Genomic DNA, 24,490 nt, shown 5'->3' with positions numbered 1-24,490 from the left:
TATGTCAAGTGTTACCAGACCTGTCTTTGCTTGCAGGTAGAGGGGTTAACCTTTGTTTACGAATTTATTTTATTTTAAGGAAGTGCATTGAATATACAGTGCCATGAAAAAGTGTTTGACCCCTTTCTGATTTTCTCTACTTTTGCATATATTTGACACTGAATGTTATAGGATCTTCAACCAAAATCGAATATTAGATAAAGGGAACCTGAGCGAACCAATAACACAACAATTACACACTTATTTCATTTATTTAATAAACAAAGTTGTACAACACCCAATGTCCCTTGTGTGAAAAAGTAATTGCCCCCTTGCACTTGTTAGGTTCTAACTTTGAGTAAATAAATCACGGACACTGAAGAAGCTTAACCATGTCTCCTCCTTATCGCTAAACATTGCATCATTATTGCTGAGCAGGGAGCTAAGTGATATGATCCTTCAACGGTTTCTCCCCTTGTCAGTACTGCCACATGCGATCGTGTTCCCTGCATTCAACCCCTCCCAAGCTTCATTATAGCACCCGTCATGTCTCTTTTGTAACTAATGTTCCTATTCTTCTGAGTATAACAATGTTCAAAGTTTACCCCAGAATCCAACACACTTAATAACTGGTTGTGTCAACTTTAGCTGCTTGTTGATCAGTCGATGTAGAGGATTTTGTCATCCAAAAAGTTACTTTTGAATCATCTGTCCGTAGAACATTCTTCCAAGAATCTTGCTGATCCTCCAGGTGCTTTTTGGCAAACTTGAGTAAACTTTTTGGACGACACGGGTCCCATTATGCCTGGCGAAAACCAAACACTGCATTTCACTGTAAGAACCTTTTACCAATGGTCTAGCATGGTGGTGGTAGTGTGATGGTTTGGGGATTCTTCGCTGCCTCAGGACCTGGACGACTCGCCTTAATAGAAGGAACCGTGTATTCTGCTCTGTATCAGAGAATTCTACAGGAGAATGTCGGTCCATCTGTCTGTGAGCTGAAGCGCAACTCGGTCATGCAGCAAGACAATGATCCAAAACACACAATCAAGTCTACATGAAAATGGCTAAAACGTTTTGGAATGGCCGAGTCAAAGTCCAGACCTAATCCCAATTGAGATGTTGTGACAGGACTTGAAATGAGCAGTTCATGCTTGAAAACCCACATATGTCCCTGAGTTGAATTAGTTCTGCATGCAAAAGTGGGCCAAAATTCCTCCACAGCGATGTGAGAGACTGATCAACAACTACAGGAAGCATTTGGTTGCAATCACTGCATCTAAAGGTGGCACAACCAGTTATTGAGTGTAAAGGGGCAATTACTTATTCACACAGGGGAATTGAGTGTTGCATAACTTTGTTTATTGTAAACTCAGGTTCCCTTTATCTAATATAAGGTTTTCGTTGAAGATCTGATAACATTCAGTATCAAAAATAGAGAAAATCAGAAAGGGCAAATACTTTTTCCCACCCTCAAGTGGCTGCATGAAAAACACAAGTGAAATCTCTACTTACTCACTCTCAAATAATTATTAAATGTCTATCTATCTCACTCTTTATTGCTTTAACATTTCATTAATAATAACTTATCTCAACCGATCACATTCCATCCGCTAGACTATTATAATACTATTGCAATACACTTCTTCTTAGGCACGTCGATCAGCCTTCTGCCACTAACAGTGGTGCTTTGTGGGTTGTGTATTTGAAATAGTATGATTTTACTAATGATTGTTTTGTGCGTTGTGTCCTTAGCCATGACTTCATAGGAGAGTTCAGTACCAGCTACAGAGAGCTATCCAGAGGCCAGTCCCAGTTCAATGTGTATGAGGTAAGTGTGTGTGTGTGTGTGTTTACATGTGTGCATGCGTCATGTTTACGTATGTATGTGTACTTGGTGGAATGCAATATTATGTATCTGTATACTTTTAACTTCACTCACCCACACAGAAGCACATTTAGTAAATCTCCTCTGGAGCGATTCTTTATGGCATTTCTCCTGGAATTTCATTCACGAAGTTGGACGTAAAGTGAGGGAGTTTTGATGGATGGCCAGCCTCCACACTCCGTCTCTTAAGATAGAGCTGAACAGTTGTTCATTAAAAACAATATTCTGAGTGGGAAGCACACAGGGGGACCCTTATTTTAAGCAGCTGGTGTTTGTCTAATGAGAGAAAGAAGACACACAGCCACACCGTGATTGTGTGCTGTCATCCAGGATTCTGGCACTGGGACATGAGAATCTATCATAATTTCCCAAGTCACAGCTCTTGGCTTCCACCCATATTCTCTGGTTTGTTTTTTTCCTCCACAGTAAATTGTACAATTTAGGAGAGGAGGTTCTACATCACTACTGTGTGTGTGTGTGTGTGTGTGTGTGTGTGTGTGTGTGTGTGTGTGTGTGTGTGTGTGTGTGTGTGTGTGTGTGTGTGTGTGTGTGTGTGTGTGTGTGTGTGTGTGTGTGTGTGTGTGTGTGTGTGTGTGTGTGTGTGTGTGTGTGTGTGTGCCTCCCCTTAACCAATCGTCCATTTGTTAACAGTAAGCACCCAATGCCCAGCATCAAATTTATTTGTCACATACACATGGTTAGCAGATATTAATGCTTGTGCTTCTAGTTCCGACCATGCAGTAATATCTAACAAGTAATATAACCTAACAATTTCACAACAACTACCTTATACACACAAGTGTAAAGGAATGAATACGAATATGTACATAAAAATATATGAATGAGTGATGCCCAAACGGCATAGGCAAGATGCAGTAGATGGTATAGAGGACAGTATATACATATGAGATGAGTAATGTAGGGTATGAAAACATTATTTAAAGTGGCTAGTGATACATTACATCAAGATGGCAAGATGCAGTAGATGGTATAGAGTACAGTATATACATATGAGATGAGGAATGTAGGGTATGAAAACATTATTTAAAGTGGCCAGTGATACATTACATCAAGATGGCAAGATGCAGTAGATGGTATAGAGTACAGTATATACATATGAGATGAGGAATGTAGGGTATGAAAACATTATTTAAAGTGGCCAGTGATACATTACATCAAGATGGCAAGATGCAGTAGATGGTATAGAGTACAGTATATACATATGAGATGAGGAATGTAGGGTATGTAAGCATTATATAAAGTGGCTAGTGGTAAATTGATTACATCAATTTTCCCATTATTAAAGTGGCTAGAGTTGAGTCAGTATGTTGGCAGCAGCCTTGAGATAGAAGCTGTTTTTCAGTCTCTCGGTCCCCGCTTTGATGCACCTGTACTGACCTTGCCTTCTGGATGATAGCGGGGTGAACAGGCAGTGGCTCGGGTGGTTGTTGTCCTTGATGATCTTTTTGGCCTTCCTGTGACATCGGGTGGAGTAGGTGTCCTGGAGGGCAAGTAGTTTGCACCCGGTGATGCGTTGTGCAGACCTCACTACCCTCTGGAGAGCCTTACGGTTATGGGCGGAGCAGTTGCCGTACCAGGCGGTGATACAGCCCGACAGGATTGTGCATCTGTAAAAGTTTGAGTGTTTTTGGTGACAAGCCGAATTTCTTCAGCCTCCTGAGGTTGAAGAGGCGCTGCTGCGCCTTCTTCACAACGCTGTCTGTGTGGGTGGACCAATTCAGTTTGTCCGTGATGTGTACGCCGAGGAACTTAAAACTTTCCACCCTCTCCACTACTGTCCCGTCGATGTAGATAGAGGGCTGCTCCCTCTGCTGTTTCCTGAAGTCCACAATCATCTCCTTTGTTTTGTTGACATTGAGTGTGAGGTTATTTTCCTGACGCCACACTCCGAGGGCCCTCACCTCCTCCCTATAGGCCGTCTCGTCATTGTTGGTAATCAAGCCTACCACTGTAGTGTCGTCTGCAAACTTGATGATTGAGTTGGAGGCGTGCATGGCCACGCAGTCGTGGGTGAACAGGGAGTACAAGAGAGGGCTGAGAACGCACCCTTGTGGGGACCCAGTGTTGAGGATCAACGGGGTGGAGATGTTGTTACCTACCCTCACCACCTGGGGGCGGCCCGTCAGGAATTCCAGGACCCAGTTGCACAGGGCGGGGTCGAGACCCAGGGTCTCGAGCTTAATGACAAGTTTGGAGGGTACTATGGTGTTAAATGCTGAGCTGTAATCGATGAACAGCATTCTTACATAGGTATTCCTCTTGTCCAGATGGGTTAGGGCAGTGTGCCGTGTGATGGCGATTGCGTCGTCTGTGGACCTATTGGGGCGGTAATCAAATTGGAGTGGGTCTAGGGTGTCAGGTAGGGTGGAGATGATATGGTCCTTGACTAGTCTCTCAAAGCACTTCATGATGACGGAAGTGAGTGCTACAGGGCGGTAGTCATTTAGCTCAGTTACCTTAGCTTTCTTGGGAACAGGAACAATGGGTGCCCTCTTGAAGCACTTTGTCTCTATACTGACGCTTAGCTTGTTTGATTGCCTTGCGGAGGAATAGCTACACTGTTAGTATTCGGTCATGTTCCCGGTCGCCTTGCCCTGATTAAAAGCAGTGGTTCGGGCTTTCAGTTTTGTGCGAATACTGCCATCAATCCACGGTTTCTGGTTGGGGAAGGTTTTAATAGACGCTGTGGGTACAACATCACTGATGCACTTGCTAATAAACTCGCTCACCGAATCAGCGTATTCGTCAATGTTGTTGTTCGCATATCCCAGTCCACGTGATCGAAGCAATCTTGAAGCGTGGAATCCGTTTGGTCGGACCAGCGTTGAACAGACCTGAGCGCGGGAGCTTCCTGTTTTAGTTTCTGTCTATAGGCTGGGAGCAACAAATGGAGTCATGGTCAGCTTTTCCAAAGAGAGGGCATGGGAGGGCCTTATATGCGTCACGGAAGTTAGAATAACGATGGTCTAGGGTTTTGCCAGCCCTGGTAGCATAATCGATATGCTGATAGAATTTGGGGAGCCTTGTTTTCAGATTAGCCTTGTTAAAATCCCCAGCTACAATAAATGCAGCCTCAGAATATGTGGTTTCCAGTTTACATAGAGTCGAATTAAGTTCTTTCAGGGCCGTCGATGTGTCTGCTTGGGGGGGAATATACACGACTGTGATTATGATCGAAGAGAATTCCCTTGGTAGATAATGCGGTCGGCATTTGATTGTGAGGAATTCTAAGTCAGGTGAACAAAAGGACTTGAGTTCCTGTATGTTGTTATGATCACACCACGTCTCGTTAATCATAAGGCATACACACCTGCCCTTTTTCTTACCAGTGAGATGCTTGTTTCTGTCGGCGCGATGCGTGAAGAAACCAGGTGGCTGTACCGACTCCGATAGCGTGTCTTGAGTGAGCCATGTTTCCGTGAAACAAAGAACGTTACAGTCTCTGATGTCTCTGGAATGCTACCCTTGCATGGGGCCCGATCCCTGTTGTACACATTGCCCCTTCACACAAACAAACACAAACACTGCGTATGGTTGTCCATCGTGCCCGATGATCACCATCTTCTCTTTTACTTGTGAAATACGCTGCTTGTGAGCAGCTCCTGTCTCCCTGGTCCTCTCTGTCTCTCTGTTGACTTGATGTGACATCTACTCTTGCCAGAGCAGTTACTGAACACAACACAAGGGAAACCAACTGTTACTGTGTGTGTGTGTGTCTGTGTTATGTGTGTGTGCGTGCGAGTGTGTGGATGTATTTTTTATTTTTAAAAATACATATACATTTTATTTTACAAGCCAGATGCAATAAAACAGCTAGCATCACCTTTAAAAGGCAAATGTGCCCTTCCTTACTTATTCCCTCCAATCTCCACCAAGGATGCAGAGGGTTAGAAATCCATTGTAAATTGGGTTGCTTCCCAAATAACACCCTCTTCCCTTATAGTGCACACTATGGGCCCAGGTCAAAAGTAGTGCGCTACTAAGGCAATGGTTTAATTTAACACCTTGAAGCTCAGATTAAAATATATATATATATATATATATATATATATAAGAGAGAGAGAGAGAGAGAGAGAGAGAATAATTGTGTTATAATCAGACTCCATGTTTGAATGAGGCTGCTGTTCTCTCAACAGGTTATAAATCCGAAGAAGAAAGGAAAAAAGAAAAAATACCTAAACTCTGGAACGGTAAGCCACAACGGACACTGTCCATCCGTTCTTTTTATGTTGATTTGAGCTTGGTTTAGTCATTGTCTTTATTGTAAAGCCCGTTCCATCCTTGTATCAATATTGTCTCCAGGTAACTCTGCTCTCATTCCTGGTGGATATAGAAGTCACCTTCCTCGACTACATCAAAGGAGGGTGAGTGACACTGCCCTCTCTCTCTACAGTGTGAATGCAGAGACAGAGTGAAAGAACCTCTCACTCCTGCATTCCCTCGTTTATTCATATAGAAAAGAAAAAGAAAGACAGAGAAGTCGAGAGAAAAGAGAGAGATTGACAGGTGTGCAGATGTGGAGTCCGGTGGAGGGGGACGTGAGGAGAGTGAACTGCATGTGTGTTCATTCCGGCCCTCTAGTCCATGGCTGAATGGGTGATGGTGGCTGAGTGTGTGCAGTGGTGCGTAGCAGAACGCTCGCCCACACACACTTCCTGACTTTCATAAGACTCACAGCGGAAGGCTTGTCAGGCTTGCACTCCAGAGCATGGGTCGAACGGTTAAACAGGAAGAGAGGGAAAGGTTTAGAGAGACCGAGATGGAGAGAGTCAGAAAATCAGAGAGACAGTGAGAGAGGTCTGTGATGAAATGAGAGACACAGAATGGCCATTTTGAAAGCAGCACTACAGTCCTCTTATTGCCTGTTCTTGACAACACTTCTCATCTAAAGGTCATGGATCATGTGTGGTATTGTACAACAAGGGTAGGTAGGGTAGCAGAATAACATGTGGTGCACTGACCCTTACACAGTCCGAGCTCTCTCAGTATTTCGATGAGCATTTATATTGTCAATGGCAGTCAGAGGAGGAGAGGGGAGCTTTTTTCAATCAAGCACAACATCTCATTAATATTGAGCTCTTTCCTCTCGGCATGTAGTCAGTCCTATACAGTCTGACATGTAGGAAATTGGTCCTGGTTTGAGCTGTCGCCTGAGGGTGAGCTGAGGGGTAATCATCACTGACACTGACCCTCCAGTGTAGTTCAGGAAGTGTAGTCATGTGCTGTATGTGAATCTACCCTCAGGTTACTGTTGTGAATGTGTTCTCAGTCAACATCAATTTTAAAATACATGTTTAAAAGAATATATAAATGACTAGGGCTGGGACAATACCAGTATTGCGATACTTGTTAGTGTGGTGGCAAGGAAACAAAATATGAAGCAAATTTGACTTCTTTATGAAAACGGCCCTAATGTTGGAAACAAACATCATTATGTTGTCATCCAGAGTCACATTTATTTATTTTCCAACCTATAGCACACAATATTTGGCACACGGGAGGTTTTTAAAGGACCAAAGAGTTTGGTCTGCTTCGTGTAAAAAATGTTGCCATGGAAAAAGTATTGCATTGTCCCGGCCCTATAAATAACAGTGAATGTCTTCACAGCCCCAGTCAATGAGACAGCTGATGTATCTACATGTATGTAGAGGTGGATGTCTCTCCTCCCATCATATATGAGTAATACAGGACAAGCCAGAGGCTGAGGTCACTGACCTTTCCATGTGAGATCTACATTTACTTCCTCTACCAATCAATAAGGTATCGGCAGAATACCAAAGAATATGTGGATAATAGATGGATATACTGAACAAAAATATAAATGCAACATGCAACAATTTCAAAGATGTTTCTGAGTTACAGTTCATATAAGGAAACCAACCAATTAAAAATAAATTCATTAAGCCCTAATCTATGGATTTCACATTTCACATGACTGGTCGTGGGAGGGTGTAGATCCACCCACTTGACAGCCAGGCCCACACACACACACAACCACTGCGGTGTGAGGCTGGTTGGACGTACTGCCAAATTCTCTAAAACAATGTTGGAGGTGGCTTATGGTAGAGAATTTAACATTAAATGATCTGGAAACAGTTCTGGTGGACATTCCCGCAGTGTCAATTGCACGTTTCCTCAAAACTTGAGACATCTGTGGCATTTTAGTGGCATTTTATTGTCCCCAGCACAAGGTGCACCTGTGTAATGATCATGCTGTTTAATCAACTTATTGATATGCCACACCTGTCAGGTGGATGGATTATCTTGACGTAAATGCTCACTAATTTGAGAGAAATAAGATTTTTATGTGTGCTGAAAATGTCAGGGCTCATTTATTTCAGCTCATGAAACATGAGCACTTTACATCTTGTGTTTATATTTTTGTTCCGTGTAAGTGACTGATTTGGTCTTATGTAGCAAAATTTTAAATTGTGTTTTTTACATTCAATAAAAGTAGAGACTCAGAGCTAGAAAATGATATACCATGCACTACAATGGAGTGATTTGAAAGTTGATAAACCCCACTTCTGATTTGAAAGTTGATAAACCCCAATTTTGAGGAAATGGCCCTTTTCTTTGTCTACACCCATTTAGCATAATTCACTACCTCTTAAGCCTTAGCCCCACCCATCTCTTTAAGGATTCACATGTGAGACCATGTGCTAAACAGAGATGGTAAGGTAGTGTAGTAAACAACCAAAGTGGTGAAAGTAGTAGCCTGCAATAAGGAAAAAACAGGTAAAAATACACTTTATCTAGTCCTTGGCCTATATCCTAATCTGACTTTGGTACAGGTCGTGTTGTTCGTCACATTACCATCTGTGGTAAACACACACTATATAAAATACAAGTTTGTCACATGCACATGATACAGAAGGTGTAAACAGTACATCTACAATGCATTTGGAAAGTATTCAGACCCCTTGACTTTTTCCACATTTTGTTACTTTACAGCCTTATTCTAAAAATTGATTTTTTAAAACTATTTCCCTCATCAATCTACACACAATACCCCATAATGACAAAGCAAAAATGCATTATTAGAAATGTTTGCAAATGTATAAAAAAAAACAACAACGTCACATTTACGTAAGTACTTTGTTGAAGCACCTTTGGCAGCGATTACAGCCTTGCGTCTTCCTGGGTATGATGCTACAAGCTTGGCACACCAGTATTTGGGGAGTTTCTCCCATTCTTCTTTGCAGATCCTCTCAAGCGCTGTCAGGTTCAGTGGCGATTTTAGCATGTAAATCTTGGTGGGGCAAACTCCCCAATTTTTTTTTTAGATGCATGCCAGCAAAGCCACAACACAACACTAAACAATACATTACTTGCACTATAATAGTGACAAACGGTGCCCACAAACTGTTAAGGCCTACATAAAGCTGTCCCAACAGCAGAGCTTTCTTTTCAGGACCATGGAGTGAATCCTTACCACCGCTACACCTGGCTATCAGAGGAGCCTTGTCTGGCAGCGAAACAGTTAATTCAGCCTCATTTACTGCCTTTTTAAAAAACATAGCTGATATGGCTGACTTTCTTAAACAAATGTGGTTTCTACTGACAATTGAGATGTAGACACTAGGGCATAAGGGAATGATGTGCGGATAAGAGCCATTCCGTAATTTCGATATTAATGAGTGAGCTAAGACAGACATAGTCAATATTACTGTGTTCAGCACTTTTGACATGTACAGCGACAGAATGCAGAACATGGGCTGCTCTTACAGTATTTCAATGTACACCAAGTCAGAACTGTAGGATAAATAAAAGGGCATATAAGCAGACAATGAAACCTCTTACAATATTATATGATGACAATTCTCAAAAACAGGTTATAGGCTACACATGCGCCACCGAGTCAGAACAGTAACGTAGGCGAAATTAAGAGGTGAAAATAGACCAAATTATTTGGGTGAGGCACATGGGCTACTAACAGCTTACCACACAACATACAGTTGAAGTCGGAACTTTACAAACACTTAGGTTGGAGTCATTAACTTGTTTTTCAACCACTCCACAAATTTCTTGTTAACAAACTGTACTTTTTGCAAGTTGGCTAGGACATCTACTTTGTGCATACACTAAGTTGACTGTGCCTTTAAACAGCTTGGAAAATTCCAGAAAACGATGTCATGGTTTTAGAAGCTTCTGATGGGCTAATTGACATCATTTGAGTCAATTGGAGGTATACCTGTGGATGTATTTCAAGGCCTACCTTCAAACTCAGTGCCTCTTTGCTTGACATCATGGGAAAATCAATAGAAATCAGCCAATATCTCAGAAAAAAATGGTTGACCTCCACAAATCTGGTTCATCCTTGGGAGCAATTTCCAAACGCCTGAAGGTACCACGTTCATCTGTACAAACAATAGTACGCAAGTATAAACACCATGAGACCATGCAGCCGTCATACCGCTCAGGAAGGAGACTCATTCTGTCTCCTAGAGATGAACGTACTTTAGTGCGAAAAGTGCAACTCAATCCCAGAACAACAGCAAAGGACCTTGTGAAGATGCTGGAGGAAACAGGTACAAAAGTATCTATATCCACAGTAAAACGAGTCCTATATCGACGTAACCTGAAAGGCCACTCAGCAAGGAAGAGACCACTTCTCCAAAACCGCCATAAAAAAACCAGGCTACGGTTTGCAACTGCGCAAGGCGACAAAGATCGTACTTTTTGGAGAAATGTCCTCTGGTCTGATGAAACAAAAATAGAACTGTTTGGCAGTAATGACCATCGTTATGTTTGGAGGAAAAAGGGGGAGGCTTGCAAGCTGAATAACACCATCCCAACCGTGAAGCACAGGGGTGGCAGCATCATGTTGTGGGGGTGCTATGCTGCAGGAGGGAATGGTGCACTTCACAAAATAGATAGCATCATGAAGATGGAAAATTATGTGGATATATTGAAGCAACATCTCAATACATCAGTCAGGAAGTTGAAGCTTGGTCGCAAATGTGTCTTCCAAATGGACAATGACCCCAAGCATACTTCCAAAGTTGTGGCAAAATGGCTTAAGGACAACAAAGTTAAGGTATTGGAATGGCCATCACAAAGCCTTGACCTCAATCCCATAGAGAATTTGTGGGCAGAACTGCAAAAGCGTGTGCGAGCAAGGAGGACTATAATCCTGACTGTTACACCAGCTCTGTCAGGAGGAATGGGCCAAATTCACCCAACTTGTTATTGTGGGAAGCTTGTGGAAGTCTACCCAAAGCGTTTGACCCTTGTTCAACAATTTAAAGGCAATGCTACCAAATACTAATTATTTCTGACCCACTAGGAATGTGATGAAATAAATAATTCTCTCTACTATTATTCAGACATTTCACGTTCTTAAAATAAAGTGGTGATCCTAACTGACCTAAAATAGGGTATTTTTACTAGGGTTAAATGTTAGGAATTGTGAAAAACTGAGTTTAATTGTATTTGGCTAAGGTGTATGTAAACTTCCGACTTCAACTGTACATGTCTTTACTATAAAACCCATTAAAAAAACACACAGGAGGTCCCGTAAAAAAAAAGAGACTCCTCAAATGTTACAGTATAACTCGCAGTAGGGCACTTTCAAGTGAATTTACTGCTGTATGCTAATACATGTTCTGGACACACCACTGCAAAGCACCACCTGGAGTTTGATAAACGGCATTGGTGCTATCACGAAATCTATTTCTCCGAGAAATTGTATTATAAAATACTATAAAATAGTATTACAGTACAGTAAAATACTGTACTATAAAATAATATCCACATAATTTGTTGCATAGAATATACAGTAGCTCAGTATTTGTATGATTTATTTTATACAGTATTTTTTTGCTCATCTTTATCAAGGGTGCCAGTAATTATGCACCTTACTGTATGTAACACAATGGCCGTTGTCCACAGTGATATGGACGTGTGACCATCACTGAATTGATCCTGTGGATGCATGTAATATGGACTGTATGTACACTGAGTGTACAAAACATTAAGAACACCTGCTCTTTCCAAGATGTAGACTGACCAGGTGAATCCAGGTGAAAGCTATGATCCCCCTATTGATGTCACTTGTTACATCCACTTCAGTCAGTGTAGATGAAGGGGAGGAGACAGGTTAAAGATGGATGTTTAAACCTTGAGACAATTGAAACATGGATTGTGTACGTGTGCCATTCAGAGGGTGAATGGGCAAGACAAACTATTTAAGTGCCTTTCAACTGGGTATGGTCGTAGGTACCAGGCGCACCGGTTTGTTTCAAGAACTGCAACGCTGCTGGGGTTTTCACGCTCAACGGTTTCCCGTGTGTACCAAGAATGGTCCACCTCCCAAAGGACATCCATCCATCTTGACACAACTGTGGGAAGTTCTTGTGGAGCGCTTCCGACATCTTGTAGTCCATGGAGGACGGGCAGCAACTCAATATTAAGAAGGTGTTGTTAATGTTTGTACACTCAGTGCATATTGATGTGGTTTAATGTGTATGAGTGCGATGGAGGCTAACAGTGTAACTGGAGACAAGTGTGTAGGAGACAGGAGTTTACTTTTTTACTCTGCTTATGTAAAATGCATACACAAAACGAGGTCCTTCTGAATGTTGTAGAATAAAAAGCACTTTCCTAACTCCCAACATTTTATGTTTTTTTGACAGAGTGGGCCAAGTGGTGTACCCTGACGTTTGTGTGACTAAATGAAGTGGAAAGCGATGTTTTTGCTGTTTGAAGTCTAAATGGATGTTAATGGACTATAGTGCTCATGTTTCATAATAACTGCTCCATGCTGAGCTCTTCTCACACAGCCTCCTCATACCCCCTCGTGTCTCTTCATCTGTTTGGCTTGTTTGATAAGAAATAGCATGTTACTTTAATAGGTATAATCTACACTGAACAAAAATATAAACGCAACATGTAAAGTGTTGGTCCCATGTTTCATGAGCTGAAATCAAGATCCCAGAAATGTTCCAAATCCCTGTTAGTGAGCATTTCTCCTTTGCCAAGATAATCCATCCACCTGACAGGTGTGGCATATCAAGAAGCTGATTAAACAGCATGATCATTACACAGGTGCACCTTGTGCTGGGGACAATAAAGGCCACTTTGAAATATGCAGTTTTGTCACACAACACAATGCCACAGATGTCTCAAGTTTTGAGGGAGCATGCAATTGTTATACTGACTGCAGGACTGCCCACCAGAGCTGTTGCCAGAGAATTTAATGTTAATTTCTCTACCATAAGCCACCTCCAACGTTGCTTCAGAGTATTTTACAGTATGTACAACCGGTCTCACAATCTTAGACCACGCGTATGTCATCGTTTGCTGATGTCAACGTTGTGAACAGAGGGCCCCATGGTGGCGGGGGGGTTATGGTATGGGCAGGCATAAGCTCCGGAAAAACGAACATAATTGCATTTTATCGATGGCAATTTGAATGCACAGAGATACCATGATGAGATCCTGAGGCCCATTGTTGTGCTATTCATCCACCGCCATCACCTCATGTTTCAGCATGATTACGCACGTCCCCATGCCGTAATGATCTGTACACAATTCCTGGAAGCTAGGGCCTCCCGAGTGGCGTAGCGGAGTGCTAGAGGTGTTATTACAGACACATGTTCATTCCCAGGCTGTGCCACAACCGACCGTGGCCGGGAGTCCCATAGGAAGGCGCACAATTGGGCCAGCGTAGTCCGGGTTAGGGGAGGGTTTGGCCAGTGGGGCTTTTACTTGGCTCATCGTGCTCTAGTGACTCCTTGTGGCGATCCGGGTGTCTGCGGGCTGACTCCGGTCGCCAGTTGAACAGTGTTTCCTCCGACACATTGGTGCGGCTGGCTTCCGGGTTAAGCTGGCGGTTGTTAAGGAGTGCGGTTAGTTGGGTCATGTTTCAGAGAACGTTTGATTCCACCTTCGCCTCTCCCGAGCCCGTTAGTTAGTTGCAGTGATGAGACAAGATTGAAAAAAGGGTGTAAAATTCAAATTTCTGGAAGCTGAAAATGTCCTAGTTCTTCCATGGCCTGAATACTCACCAGATATGTCATCCATTGAGCATGTTTGGGATGCTCTGGATCGACGTGAATGACAGCGTGTTCCAGTTCCCGCCAATATCCAGCAACTTTGCACAGCCATTGAAGAGGAGTGGGACAGGCCACAATCAACAGCCTGATCAACTCTATGCAAAGGAGGTGTGTCGCGCTGCATTAGGCAAATGGTGGTCACACCAGATACTGACTGGTTTTCTGATCCACGTCCTCACCTTTTTTTTAAGGCATTTGTCACCAACAGATGCATATCTGGATTTCCAGTCATATGAAATCTATAGATTAGGTACTAATGAATTCATTTCAATTGACTCATTTCCTTATATGAACTGTAACTAAGTAACATCTTTGAAATTGTAGCATTTATATTTTTGTTCAGTATATAATCCCTTTTTATTTTCTTCTCTTCTTTCTTGTCTCTCCTCTCCACAGCATTTAGATTTTGATTGACACCTGTATGGAGATTCACCTCATTAGCCAAGAGCGTATTGAAGCCCTCAACCTGACAGGTTCTGAGTGAGAGCAGCCATTGTTAGTGACTCACTCCAATCTGCTCATTTTCATTAGCTCAGAAGCCCTTGGAAGTGAATGGGAATGCACCACAACTATTAGCATTGGAATTAGCATAGAGAATGGATGGGTAGTGTGTTGTAAATCCCCTATCTCTTATCCAGCAGCACACAGCTGTTATGCGTGTGCATGTGTGCGTGGGATTGGGACCCTCATTCAGTGTTAATATATCAACACCAGTTATTGTATACAAAGGGATGAACACGGTCCATTTGAAACAGAATTAATCCAACCTTCTGTACTGCTTGTGCGGCTTTCAAGTTGTATTAAGCGTGCGTCAATGCTCCCTTAGTGGTTGCTGGGGTTACGTTATGTAGGCAGCATGTAAACAATCAGTCTTCTTCTTCTCCTCCTTCTATCCTTCTTCTCTAAACTTCCACAGTATCACCGCCACTGCACAGTACCATAGTTTGTCATACATTGTCAGAGCCTTGTCCAGTTGAAGCACCCAGGGCTTTAACAATAACACTCGGAATGGATCGCTCTCTGAGTCCCAGCTGTTTAATAGGCATTTCCCATCATATATCTCCCCTCCTTTTTTATTAACCCAGTGCACCTCTCTCTGTGTCTCTCTTTCTCCCTCGCTCTCTGTCACGATCGTTATAAGGAGTGGACCACGATGCAGCGTGGTATGTTTCCATCCTTTTATTTGGAAGAGAAACTTAAAGAACATAAACAATAAAGCGAATAAACAAAACGTGACGCTCAGCGTAGTGGTCGCAGGCAACTATACCTAGACAAGATCCCACAAAGCACAATGGGGAAATGGCTACCTAAATATGATCCCCAATCAGAGACAACGATAAACAGCTGCCTCTGATTGGGAACCACACCAGGCCAACATAGACATACAATTCCCCTAGATAACCCACCCTTAATCACACCTCGACCTAACCAACATAGAGAATAAACAGCGCTCTATGGTCAGGGCGTGACACTCTCTCTCTCTCCATCTCTCCACTCCAGTAACAAAAGGAGGATGCTTCTCTGCTCACCCTAATCTTCTCTACTTACACTGGCATTATTTTCATCAGCTCATCTCTCCAGACAAGTTTCTTTCTTTCCCAGGTGTTTTTATTTTTCTGTGAATTGGTCATCAGCTGGCTTTGTGACACACAGACGGGGTAGTTTTCTCTTCTTGCACGGAGGCAAACGGAAGCAAATGAAAGGAGCGCTGTCGAGAAAGGTACTGCACTGATCGCCCCTGGGGGATACTATCGTATAGGAGACATAAACATGAGTCGGGGTGTGTGCGCGCCTCATCCCCTGCACTCTGATAGCTTCAATATGGCTCACACTCCTCCACTAACCTTTATTTAACCAGGGAAGACTTTGGGATTGACATGTTTTTCTCAAGTGAGCCCATGTAGTCGCTCTATAGACTGCCTCGTCACTTACGGTTGGGGAGATGGAGTCCTAATTTATGCATGAAACAATCAAGTGGGGTCAGATGAGGATTTGAATTAGCCACAGGACCAGTACGAATTACTCCTACAGGGTTTCCCATGTCCGCTGGCAGGGGCAGATGGATGCCACTAATACAATAACACTCCTACAGTAGTGCTATTTACTTATTATGAATCACTACCCATAGACAAGGCTGGAAGGGACAGTATGTTAGTCATAGTATGTTAGATGTTTGTTAAGCATGAGAAAATCTCTCCCTCCTCTCTCCCCCTTTCCTCCCCCCTCCCACTCCCCATCTCCTCTCTCTGCTTCTCCTCTCCTCTCTCTGATAATGATCCAGCTAATAACACAGGCAGACATGAAATGGTTTGCTACAAAGTCCTTATAGTCACTTCCTTAGGGATTTGCTGCTTTAACGATACTTGAGAAGAGCTGAATTTCTATCCGTTACTTTAATGTTGCTTTTAGATAACGTTTCAAGGCAAGCTTCACCTAAAAATGGACCATATTAAAAGTCAAATTCTCTCTCTCCGTATCTGTTGAAAGATTAGCTTTTCGGGCTTGAGCTGGGTTAAAGCGGCAATAAGCAGTAGAAACAATAACAAAGTGCAATCCCTGCCCCTTTTTCGGTAAAACGCTGAGGGGTGGGGCTGGAGAAATGTAAACTGTCTCAAATTCATAGACAGATATATGGATGCATGGCCTGACCATCCACGATATCAGCTTTATTGTTTTAACCATTTTTTGAGGCTATACAGTGTTTGTTTACATTTACTTTGTTTACAAACATTGGTTTACAAACAAGCTTATATTTTGGGTACCGATGGGGGTACAACAGTTGAACTAAGCTCATGAGTTATATTCTTTAAGAACAAATGGGTACATATCATTCATTTATTAGTGAAAAAATGGATGTAGCATCTGCTGATTGCCCCTTTAAGGTCAGAACGGGCTGGCTAGTTTTCCTGGAACATGCATCGCCAGGGGCAACACCTGGAGCCAATGGGGTGATGTTTCACTCTTACCTCACTGTGCACACTCCTCTGTGATTGGTGCAGAAGCTTCAGCTGACCTTTAGCGAGAGCCTTCTGCATTGTAATGGGAATAATTAGATTGTATCTCTGAGTTGTATCTCCACTGATTTACAGTCTCTGAGTTATATGGAAATGACTGAGTAATATTTCATTTCAGACTAGGATACATTTCTCTACTCTTTTTTTATTTTTCTCTCTTTATCCATCTCCTTCCCCTGTTTCCGGCTGTCCTCACACTGAACGAGGTGGAAACTGTGTGTGTGTGTGTGTGTGTGTGTGTTTGAGGAGAGATCCATAATTCAGGCTGGCGGGCCAGTCTGTCTGTCTCCCTCTTGGCACAGAGAGCTGGACCAGATATGACTCCAATACACCACTGTCTCACCTCCTCTTCTCCTTGAAGACTTGTCCCCATGTTCCTTTCTCTGAATATTAAACTGTCTCCTCTCCACTGACTTCTGCGGCGTACCAATGCTCTTAAATATTGAGTGGTACATCTTGGCACTGAATTATACTGAGGGGAAAAAAATACTTGAATTCATGTAACATGAGTTACATTACAATTCGGTGAAGTTAAAACATTATGTTTGATGCAGGATTGTCACGTTCGTCATAGTAATCGGACCAAGGCGCAGCGTGCGTAGAGTTCCACATCTTTTAATAAACAGAAACTCACCAAACAAAACAACAAAAGCACAAACGAAACGCTACTGGTGTGTGCACACAGGCAACTATCTGTAGACAAGATCCCACAAACACAATCGGGAAAATGGCTACCTAAATATGATCCCCAATCAGAGACAACGATAAACAGCTGTCTCTGATTGGGAAGCATACCAGGCCAAAATAAACCATTAATCACCTATATGACCCACCCTAGTCACTATCATGCCCCAACCAACATAGAAGATAAACAGCTCTCTATGGTTAGGGCGTGAAAAGGATAACCCAGTGTAATGTGCACATTGACTTACACTAGCAGATGTAACTTTTTAACCCTACACAAATGTTCTTTAAGAAATGCGCTCAATGGCTTCCGGGTTAAGCGAGCAATGTGTCAAGCAGCAGTGCTACTTGGCGGGGTCGTGTTTCAGAGGACGCATGGCTCTCAACATTCGCCTCTCCCGAGTCCGTATGAGAGTTGCAACGATGGGACAAGACTGTAACTACCAATTGGATATCACGAAATTGGGTTGAAAAAAAGGTATATAATAAGAAATGGGCTCAAACACATTCTTAGCATGCATGCAAAACGAAGCATAAATGAGTGATTTAACACTACATTTGTGATTTAACTCAGGGGGAATGATGCAAGCATCCCTCTGCTCCCTCCTTTCATCCTCCCTCTCTCCTCTCCTCCATCCCTAGACTCTATCTGCCCTAACATGAGGCGACAGCGCCGTACTTCAGGCATCACTCCCCACCCACCCCTTCCTCTCCCAGCAGTAGACTCAGGCTGTGTGTGTCTGTGTGCACTAGAGAGTAGCGCAAAGTCCGACCAGGGCCCTATCCATCCATACCCGCCTCATGGCTCCTAGCCTGACCTGAACCACAGCCAACGCAGGCAGAGTGGCTCGGAGCTGGGGAGAGGAGAGCACAGAGCCCCTGGTCTGGTTCTCCCCCTCCCTCACAATGAGTAAACAGGCTTCTTCAGGTCTGCTGCACTAACATGTGTCTGCGGGCTGTGCAGTGCACTCCACATTGCGTCACAGGGTGACACGTCCACAATGGTTCCTTACAGTACCTGATCTATTCAAATACAGGAGGTGGTGGAGAGGGCAAGAGGATGTGTGAGCTACGGCGCACGGCACGCACAGCACACATCAGCACTGTGTGCACTCCTCTGTTGAACCTCTTGTTTGTCTTGACTTCTTGGGATTAGAAAGATTTCAATTTGATTTTGTTTCTTCAGGCACCGAGGGCAAGGAGTGGTTTCAACTTGCCTGCTTGCTTGAGCTATGATAATCAGAACATTATTGTGTTTACTAAAGTTCATTAAGCCAATGGTTTATGGTGTGTGTGTGTCTATGTTAGCGTGTGGTAAATTAATAATTACTCTCCTCTTGTTTTTGCCTTCCAGGACCCAGATTAATTTCACAGTGGCAATTGATTTCACCGCTTCAAACGGTGAGCAACACACACACACACTCGCACACACTCAACACTTCTCCTAATGGTCGACCAGGGCTGTTTAAATGTATGCATATGGGGTGATCTGTAATAGCCCTACTCCTTTATTGCAGGGCAGGCTAAAACCTATATGCTGTGAAAGAGATGATAGCTTCGTGGTGATAACAGGAATGAATGTGCCTCTCTTGTATATTTTAATGTGTGCCTGTTATAGCAAGGCTGGAAGGAAATTACCTATCTCTTAGACTTTATAGTGATGTTGACTGGGACTACCATATCTCTTAGATAACAACAGCTGGTTCAATTCAAACTTAGACCCGCTGATAACTCATAAGCGTAGGGTTATTGCTTCCTCGTTTTTATTTGACGAGGTCCGATATATGATGTGCAGGAGCTGATGTTCTGGATGTGTGTCCAATAGGGCCGTTAAAAGATCGAAAGTTCAATATGTCACCATACTCATAACCACTACAGCCAGTGTGCTATAAAGTGAAATTATTCTCCTGCTCATATTGGTCATGTAATTATGCATGTCACTCGTACTGTACCCACTACCCAGAGTCGTATATAGAGGGAAAGGCAGGGAAAGAGATCTAACACGGTCTCTAGTGAAATGGTGGATTATGCTGTCTAAAAGTCAGACCTTTTGGTTGAACTCACAACTACCTTTATGTATGGGCAAAATTCAGATAACACTGTATTCCACATATAATGCACCACTTTCTACCATAAACAGCACGGGCTAGCAGTGCACTAAATGGGGAATGGAGTTAAATTTGAGACACAGCCGTTCCTTTCTATATCTGGCTCTGTTGTTCCATTATTGTACCTTGTTATTATTCTCCCATTATTTACCATTACTGTACCTGTTTCCCAGGCAACCCAGCCCAGCCCACCTCCCTCCACTACATGAGTCCTTACCAGATGAATGCCTACGCCATGGCCCTGAAGGCTGTAGGGGAGATCATCCAGGACTACGACAGTGATAAGATGTTCCCTGCTTTGGGCTTCGGAGCCAAGCTGCCCCCCGACGGACGGGTCTCGCATGAGTTCGCCCTGGTAAGTGACCTCTAACCCCTGACCTCTAACCCCCTAAACCCCGATAAGATAATCCCTGCTCTTGGCTTCAGAGACGTTGGAAGAAAACCTGTGGATGGGTACCCCAACACCAGAGTTGTTCAGTCCTGGCTCAGTTGGTTAAATTGTGGGTTTGCTCGCTGCATGGACCACATATACTTCATGTGTTTACCGTGGTTGCAGGCTTGTTTTCTTTACATCTGGTCAAACGCTGCAGATGCACCCATCGAAGCGTAAAGCAATTAGACAAGTGAAAGAGCAACAACACCCTAAGCAAACTCCACCTATCTGGCACTCCAGGCAGGCTCAAACGCTCAAAGTTTCATTGTCTACTTTCCCTGAGAGCAGGAAGGACAACAGAGGAAGTCTGCAGACTAACAGTATTGTAGAGGCTTAGGATGCCAAGTCCTAAAATACTACCACTGACTTCTATGACTGCCAATGGGAACAGTAATTGTGCTCTCTGTAAGGAAAAAACATTGATCACAGACAGCCCTCCCTCCCATGCCCTCCCTCCCTCCCATGCCCTCCCTCCCTCCCTCCCTCCCTCCCTCCCTCCCTCCCTCCCTCCCTCCCTCCCTCCCTCCCCCTCTCTCTCCTTCCCTCTTCAGCTCTACAGAGTACTGTAAACAGTAGGATACCACTCAGACAGGAACAGCCTCCAGCATGCTCAGCAGGGATTTCCCATATCTCTGACTGGGCCTAAAGTTGTATTGATGAAAGCTGTGTATTTATCCTCCTCTCCCTCTCTTTCTTTCCTAGTTCTCCTACTTCATTCCCCTGCTTCAGAATTTAATTAGAAAGATCTTACATTTTTCATTTTAGTTTCTTCTCTTTTTTAATTTTCTTCTCCTGCTTGAATGGGATTGATGACAGATGTTTAACTATCCTCCTTCTCTTTTTGTGTCTTCCAGAATGGCAACCCCCAAAACCCATACTGTGCAGGTATAGATGGAGTGATGGAGGCATATTACCAGAGCCTGAAGTCTGTCTGCCTCTACGGCCCAACCAACTTCTCTCCTGTCATCAACCATGTGGCCAGGTAAAGGTGCTATGAGGAACAAAGCTGGACTTGAAACAGCTTTAAGGTCACTTCAGTTTTTGATTCATTTCAGTGAATTTTCGAACCAAATTGAAATTCAACTTATGATTTGAAAATTATATTACCCACGGTTTTCTATTTTTGAGTTTTTAGATTCACTCCCTGACCTGACTGAAATCACATAGCAGGGTGATAAAAACAGAGGGCGACATCTATAGGTCTTCCTTCATTAAATTTCAGATCACATTCCTCCCAATGCACACCTAAACCTCCCAGGCATGAGAGAGCCATATGTCTATATAGAGCCATATGTCATGATGCCTGAGTCCTGAGTAGATCAATACTAACTAAGATGGCCTGAACGTGTGTATCGATCCTCTGTCCTCTGCGTTCCAATGAGAGCCATTCGCCACGCAGGCTGTATGTTGTGATTGAGTCATTTCCCTGAGAGCAGGAAGGACAACAGAGGAAGTCTGCAGACTAACAGAGAGCTAACTGAGATGGATCAACTTGTATAAGTGCAAGTAGATGTTTCAGTACATAACTCACAGAGTATTATACTGAGAATAAATTGGTGACAGTGTTTCGGCCACACGGTCAGACTAACGGACACTTAACTGAGATTCTTCTTCAACTGAGATTCACAAAGTGTGACTATGCTTCTCAAGGCATGCACAGCTCACAGAGATAATTCCACAAATAATCAGTGTAACAACATTCCACTGTAGAACTTTAACGTTAATTGAGTCACATAAAAGGTGCTTCTGAGCTGTTAAATAAAAAAAGTTGTTTTTTTACTTTTGTCACGTTCTGTTCTTTAGTTAACCTGTAAACGTGTTGTTTGTGTGAGTGAACAGTGACTACACAGTCCTTCTCACACACATACGTGCGCGCGCGTACACACACACACACACACACAGTCCTTAAGCCTTAATGAGTTTTCCTTAATGAAGTAAAGGTGCTGTCAGAAGACTTGAGATTAACAGATTAGTGTGTGTGTGTGTGTGTGTGTGTGTGTGTGTGTGTGTGTGTGTGTGTGTGTGTGTGTGTGTGTGTGTGTGTGTGTGTGTGTGTGTGTGTGTGTGTGTGTGTGTGTGTGTGTGTGTGCATCCACATGCATGTGTGTGTGCCTATTTATTGTTGCTGTGAAGCCAAGGTAGAAATATTGAGTTGAGGGGTGACAACCCAGTGCAAAATGTGTGTGTGGCTTTCAGAATCCACAATCATTAGTGCCATCCTAGAACACTACCTTACCCCTCTCCTCCCTTCTCCTCACCTCTCCCCTCACTTCCAGGCACCGCTGTCATTCCAGCCTCCTTTCCTCTCATCTACTCTGTCTCATCTCCTCGTTTCGCCGTGTGCCACTCGCCCCCACGTCTTAATAATAACCACTCCGTTCCTTCTCTGCCTTGCCTCACGCTCCTCGCAGTTTAATAACTGTTCAATTGACTTCTCTGTCATCTTCTCTGTATCCGACGCTGCAAGCATCTGATGTTCTCTCTCCGCACGCCTTACGTGTGTTTGAGAAGCACAGGGAGCAGTCAGAGGCCAGGGCCCATGTTGTGTAAAGTCGGTGCCAGAAATAATATCACTACCCAAGCCAGTTCATGCCGGGTTAGAAAGGTTACATCTGTAGGAAATAAAGACAATTGTATAATGTAGGATTTTATGGATAATATAAACACTTGTGTGGTTCACCTATGTACTCTGTGTTTATCTCTCCTGTCTGTAGGTATGCTGCGTCAGTGAATGATGGCTCTCAGTACTTCGTCCTTCTCATCATCACAGATGGAGTCATCTCAGACATGGCCCAGACCAAGGAGTCCATCGTCAACGTAAGAACAACAACTGCTAAGCAATGTTCCCACTTTGGCAAAGACCACATTCACGGTAAACCCTGCATATGTCGGCTCAATCGGAATGACTTTTAAATGGACATTTTTCCAAATCCACGATCTGATTGAATACCGGCCCTAGTCACTAGATGGCCAGTATGGACGCTAGTGGCTAAGACACACAGCACTGTCTGCATTATCATAGTCAGGGGAGATGAAGTGGGCACAGTAATATATATGTATGTATGTATGTATGTATGTATGTATGTATGTATGTATATATGTGTATATATATATATGTGTATATATATGTATATATGTGTGTATATATGTGTATATATATATATATATGTATATATATTTATGTATATATGTATATATATATGTGTATATATATGTATATGTATGTATGTGTATATATATGTATGTATATATATATATGTATGTATATATATATATATATATATGTATATATATATACAGTGGGGAGAACAAGTATTTGATACACTGCCGATTTTGCAGGTTTTCCTACTTACAAAGCATGTAGAGGTCTGTAATTTTTTTTATTATAGGTACACTTCAACTGTAAGAGACTGTAACAAAAATCCAGAAAATCACATGGTATGATTTTTAAGTAATTCATTTGCATTTTATTGCATGACATAAGTATTTGATACATCAGAAAAACAGAACTTAATATTTGGTACAGAAACCTTTGTTTGCAATTACAGAGATCATACGTTTCCTGTAGTTCTTGACCAGGTTTGCACACACTGCAGCAGGGATTTTGCCCACTCCTCCATACAGACCTTCTCCAGATCCTTCAGGTTTCGGGGCTGTCGCTGGGCAATACGGACTTTCAGCTCCCTCCAAAGATTTTCTATTGGGTTCAGGTTTGGAGACTGGCTAGGCCACTCCAGGACCTTGAGATGCTTCTTACGGAGCCACTTCTTAGTTGCCCTGGCTGTGTGTTTCGGGTCGTTGTCATGCTGGAAGACCCAGCCACAACCCATCTTCAATGCTCTTACTGAGGGAAGGAGGTTGTTGGCCAAGATCTTGCGATACATGGCCCCATCCATCCTGCCCTCAATACGGTGCAGTCGTCCTGTCCCCTTTGCAGAAAAGCATCCCCAAAGAATGATGTTTCCACCTCCATGTTTCACGGTTGGGATGGTGTTCTTAGGGTTGTACTCATCCTTCTTCTTCCTCCAAACACGGCGAGTGGAGTTTAGACCAAAAAGCTCTATTTTTGTCTCATCAGACCACATGACCTTCTCCCATTCCTCCTCTGGATCATCCAGATGATCATTGGCAAACTTCAGACGGGCCTGGACATGCGCTGGCTTGAGCAGGGGGACCTTGCGTGCGCTGCAGGATTTTAATCCATGACGACGTAGTGTGTTACTAATGATTTTCTTTGAGACTGTGGTCCCAGCTCTCTTCAGGTCATTGACCAGGTCCTGCCGTGTAGTTCTGGGCTGATCCCT

At 43.2% G+C, this 24,490-nt stretch overlaps 1 protein-coding gene across 1 annotated transcript in view; it reads left to right on the top strand.

The window, feature by feature from the left end:
- Positions 1–24,490, top strand: part of LOC129865281 (copine-8-like) — a 134,989-nt gene that overhangs the window by 102,585 nt on the left and 7,914 nt on the right. The window contains exons 11-17 of the mRNA XM_055937927.1: positions 1,735–1,810; positions 6,025–6,078; positions 6,191–6,252; positions 19,000–19,046; positions 19,927–20,108; positions 21,041–21,168; positions 22,901–23,003. Of these exons, the coding sequence (XP_055793902.1) occupies positions 1,735–1,810; positions 6,025–6,078; positions 6,191–6,252; positions 19,000–19,046; positions 19,927–20,108; positions 21,041–21,168; positions 22,901–23,003 (652 nt within the window). The remainder of the gene's footprint in view (positions 1–1,734; positions 1,811–6,024; positions 6,079–6,190; positions 6,253–18,999; positions 19,047–19,926; positions 20,109–21,040; positions 21,169–22,900; positions 23,004–24,490) is intronic.

The sequence above is a fragment of the Salvelinus fontinalis genome, chromosome 11 (genome assembly GCF_029448725.1).
Source record: "Salvelinus fontinalis isolate EN_2023a chromosome 11, ASM2944872v1, whole genome shotgun sequence".
Classification (NCBI taxonomy): Eukaryota; Metazoa; Chordata; class Actinopteri; order Salmoniformes; family Salmonidae; genus Salvelinus; species Salvelinus fontinalis.
The sequence above is the reverse complement of the archived record's forward strand: the minus strand, read 5'-3'. Positions and strand labels throughout refer to the sequence as shown.